Source organism: Drosophila willistoni, chromosome 3R, assembly GCF_018902025.1.
Source record: "Drosophila willistoni isolate 14030-0811.24 chromosome 3R, UCI_dwil_1.1, whole genome shotgun sequence".
In the NCBI taxonomy this organism is placed as follows: Eukaryota; Metazoa; Arthropoda; class Insecta; order Diptera; family Drosophilidae; genus Drosophila; species Drosophila willistoni.
The window spans coordinates 13,123,812-13,128,295 of record NC_061086.1 but is presented as its reverse complement, the minus strand read 5'-3'; the positions used below and the strand labels follow the sequence as shown (position 1 = coordinate 13,128,295).

General features: G+C 36.7%; 1 protein-coding gene across 1 annotated transcript; it reads right to left on the bottom strand.

Annotated features, from left to right (window-relative positions):
* Positions 1-3,300: 3,300 nt before the first annotated feature.
* On the bottom strand, positions 3,301-3,847 carry LOC124459760. The gene is made up of 3 exons (XM_047009369.1): positions 3,814-3,847; positions 3,648-3,757; positions 3,301-3,591 (listed from the first exon to the last, which is right to left on the bottom strand). The coding sequence occupies exons 1-3, from the start codon at positions 3,835-3,837 to the stop codon at positions 3,330-3,332; spliced, it is 396 nt and encodes a 131-aa protein (XP_046865325.1). The 5' UTR covers positions 3,838-3,847; the 3' UTR covers positions 3,301-3,329.
* Between the last annotated feature and the right edge of the window lie 637 nt (positions 3,848-4,484).

Sequence of the window (4,484 nt, the reverse complement as noted above, 5' to 3'; positions counted from 1 at the left end):
CACAAAAAGTAACCATGAATTTCAGATGCGATTTCAGTAAAGTTTCATTCTTTATTGTTTAGTTTAAATTTGCATTCTGCATCTCAACATTTTTTTCTTTGGCAAGATTTTGTGAATTCATTTCAAAGAAAACGCCACAATTTGAGAGCACTTCTAAGTATCTTATCTGAAGACCTTAGCAAAAGCAATTGCCACTAAAACATTGAAACATAACCAAGGGCTCTTAGCTAACTTTCTGCTTTAACTTTATTCATTCCCTTCCCCCCAGAAAAAATAAGCAAAAAACGAAAGAATAAAAATAAAACCAAGCAAGCAAAATAAAGAAAAGAGAAAAATTGCAGTCAAGTTTCAGTGAAGTTTGGCGAATGCTTAATAGACATTAGTCCAAAAAAAAAAAAACCTGCTGACTCTGGCCTGGCCTGGTCCCGCCTGGCCCGACTTGGCCTCACTTCGTCCCGCCAAGCCCAATTTAAAAGAAAAAAAATACACAAAAACAGCCCAGGGGCCTGCTGACTTGCCATCCTTGGCTTTGCCTTCTTATAGTTGGTGTTTCAGTGTTTTTGGTGTTGCATTACAAGTAGAAATTTTCAGTTTTGCAGCAATTTTGTTGAATTTCTTTTGGGTGCCGCATGCCTGAAACATAACGAGCGTGGTTAATTGTAACCATATACGAGCTATGTCGATATATCCTCACACAAGAGCAAAGGTCTACCCTCCTACTCCACCTCTTCCCATTCCTCCTCCTCCACGTCCCATACACAACATCCACCATCCTTCTACTCCTCTCCTACTCGAAAAGTGCCGCGCGCGTTTTGTTCAAGTCTGTGGCAAATGTGTCATTAGGCATGTTTCATGACCCTTTGTCATGCACAAATAATTATAATTTAATACACTTGCCGGAGAGTGAGGGGAACCGGCAATGGCATGAAAATTGGAGGGTTACAGCCTGGCCGACTGCCAGTCGAGTCACCCCAGCGTTAACGTCAATGTTGAGATTTTTTTTTTTGTTGCCAAAACCAATTAAAGTTAGGGAAACGTTTAAATTGGGGTAAAAAGGAACAAAAACAGGCAACAGACAACAGACAACTAGATTCGAGAATCATGTAAAAACGTTTCAAGAAAAGCAACTAAAAAATAAATGACTTGAAACAAAGTCTGAAAAACTTGTCTGCAGAAGAAAACTTAATCTCATCAACCATATCTAATATTCCATGCCATTAAAAAGAGGTTCAAATTAAGGAGTATATAGTTGGCACGAATGAAATAAGTTAACCTTGGACAAAATATACATTAAATATCGAACCCACAATATCTTACCCTTACGACAGTTTCTTAAGCAACATTCACAATATTTTAAACTTGCTAACTGATTAGGCAGTTTTCTCGTAGATTTAATGTTGGGTTTTTTCTTAGACACTTTCTTCTAGGTATAATGTTTGCCTCTGTAAGTGTGTGTGTGTGTGTGTGTGTGTGTGTGTGTGGTGTGGGTTTTACTTTACTTTGTGCCCCATAATTGCCAACAATTTGTGCTGAAGTTGCAGCCCATGGACGCCTGGCAATTATCCACAAAGTCAGGCAAGGAGCCCAGGATGTGTTTTAGTGCCACCCCTTATCCCCCCTCATGCCGTTTTCCCCGTTGTCTAAAAACCTACCACCATCAGCTGCTGCTCGTCTTGTCGCTTCTAATTTGCAGCTCGCGGCAAAATATGAAAAGGTTGTCTTGGCTAATTTGCTTTATGGCATTTTAATTGTATTTGCCCAGCGAGCGAACAGAAAAACTGAAACTGAAACTGAAACTGCTGTTGTCTGCTGAAAATTTAATGAGCTTATGAATTTCAAATGAATTTTTGCGTAGCCCATTCAATACACCTGGGCAAGCTATAGTTAAACATTAAACATTTATATGTATATATGTAAATCTAGCCTGACTAATGACTACGTTGATGACGATGACGATGAAGAGGGAGACGGTGGAGAGATGTTGGGGAGATGGTGATGATGTGGTTTTGGGTCTGCTACCACAAGGTAAAGTTAACGTCTTGCAGCGCCCACTCCTCTTTCCAATCTTCTTTCCACATTTTTTTTTCTGTTTGATAAGCACATTAGGCAATTATTGATAATTTATGAAAGTAATTGAAGCAAACGACGATGAAACGACTATGAAACATGTGTGTGATGTGTGTCCATCCATACGTCCATTTATCTGTCTGTCAGACAGTCTGACTCTCCGACAGTTTGTTAGAAATACAAATAAGCTCAGCAGGCCGTGCACAGTGGGTTAGATTGATAGAATCTTCTCAATAGTCATAAGAAAGTTGTTCTTAAAATTCATTTATACGCACATTGAACGAAAACAAATTTCCAAAGCTTGGGTTTTTCCTATTAAATAGGCAAATATTGTTTCTAAACTGTTCCATAGTACGACAAAAAGAGTGCAAATATAATTCTTATAAATAGACAACAAAAGAGGCCCTTGTCGACGACAGTTGGCAATCATCATGATTGTCGATATTGTTGGCTTTGCTATTGGTATTGCTGTTAGTTGTTGTTGTTGTTGTCAGTCAACCCAACTAAATAAATAATAACAACACAAATACCCTGGTCCCTGTCTTTGACTTAGTTATGCCATCGAACCATCTATCTATCTATCTATCTATACATCCATCCATCTGCCCATTCCCAAACCCAAATGGCAACTCTCAAGTATCGTATAGACTTGTTATTAATGAAACCAAATAAAAACATTAAATGTTAGCTAGAAAAGCAGCAGCAGCAGCAGGAAAACAGCAAACAGAAAACAGAAAACTTTATTTCACAACACACAAAATATGCGCCCCATTTGCCTATAAATATTTGTGTAACGTTTATTTTGTTGATACAAATGGTTCAGATTGTTGAATAGCTTCAACTAAATACGCGTATATACACACATACACACTTGGCTGAATAGACAATTTGAATTGAAAATGTTATAAGACATGGATATGGCCCAAGGGGGGGCTGCCCTCTTAAGAGATTTAAAGTGTGTGTTCTTCAGGCGTTCGGCAGGAAGTGCGGGGAAGTCTTTCATCTTCAGGTAAAAATCCGCAAAGATACTCACATTCACAAACAGCTGAATTCAATAGGCTATCATTAGGAAAGTCAGAGAATTTTATCGATCCGAAACCTTTCATTGTAATTAATCATGACATGCCAATTTTCAAGATTCACTTCCAAGCCTAAAGAGTTTAAAACAAAACGATTTCATGCCAAGGCCAACTTTTGGATCTAAATGAATCTTCTTAATGCATAAACAAATGATATTCATTAAGGGAATGTTTTATTCAAAATCAACCTGCAGATGATTTTAATGTTAAGGCTGGTAATCTTTGAACACTTGGTGGAATAACTAATCCCTTATAGTTGGCCGATATATAGGTATACTTGGCCAAGGTTCCTTTTGGTCCTGCCTGATAGGTCACCACTAAAACGCCATTGTAGCCATCGTTTTCTTTATATTCCTGATTAATTGTTCCCTCAGTAATCAATACTCCTTCTCCCGGTTGAAGCTCCCTGACATCTTCACTACGATAGCCGTTTGCATGTGTTATTCTGGTTAAAAATCAATTATATAGTTTTTATTTCGCTTCAATTATTTCGCTGTCCACCTCAACATATAGCCAATGGAAGTTGGTTCTAATTCAAAGGCATCTTGTTGTATCCTTGGCACTAAACCACACCAAGTCGACTGTGTGCCAAGTAGAAAAACTAGAAGGAACTGTCAAAAACCTCGCAATATAAAGGAATTTGAAAATATCGAGTTTCAAAACTCACCGCTTCAAATAAATTGTTTGACATGTTAAACCAACAGCTCATCGATTGCAACTAATTTGTTGAATTCTATAAAAATGCTCATCGACTCTTCATTTTACTTAATGAATTTTTAGAAAACATGTTTCAACAATTACCGATATAAACAAAAGAACCAAGTGTGCAAATGTTGTTTAGCAACTTTAATCAAAACAAAATATCATCGAATCAAAATAATTGTGAATCATATTTGTCAAAAACCTGTTTTAAATGTGAATGCAATTACTAAGTAAAATCATTTCTTAGAGCTCACTTCTTATGTCTAGTTTAATTAAGTGAATCTACAAATTGTATTCTCAGAATAGAAAAGTTTCTTTTAGTACTTTAATTTATGCATAATGCAGACTGGGCAGATAAAACTAATCCATATATGTAAATGTAAAAGTCCCAACCATATATACATAAATACAAGTAGTAAGTACTTTAAACTTTAATAATTAAACTTTTTGTTCTGCCATAAATTTGAAAAACAAAAGCTTAAACATTTAAAACTTATTTCATTTAACAATTATACATTGCCTCCTCTTCTTTCCCCCCCTATGAAGCAATACTGATAGGTAGTTCCGTCGGGGATAATGGAAACGATTGTGGTTAACGAATAATTTTTTTTCCTCTTCTTTCATTTGACACGCCCT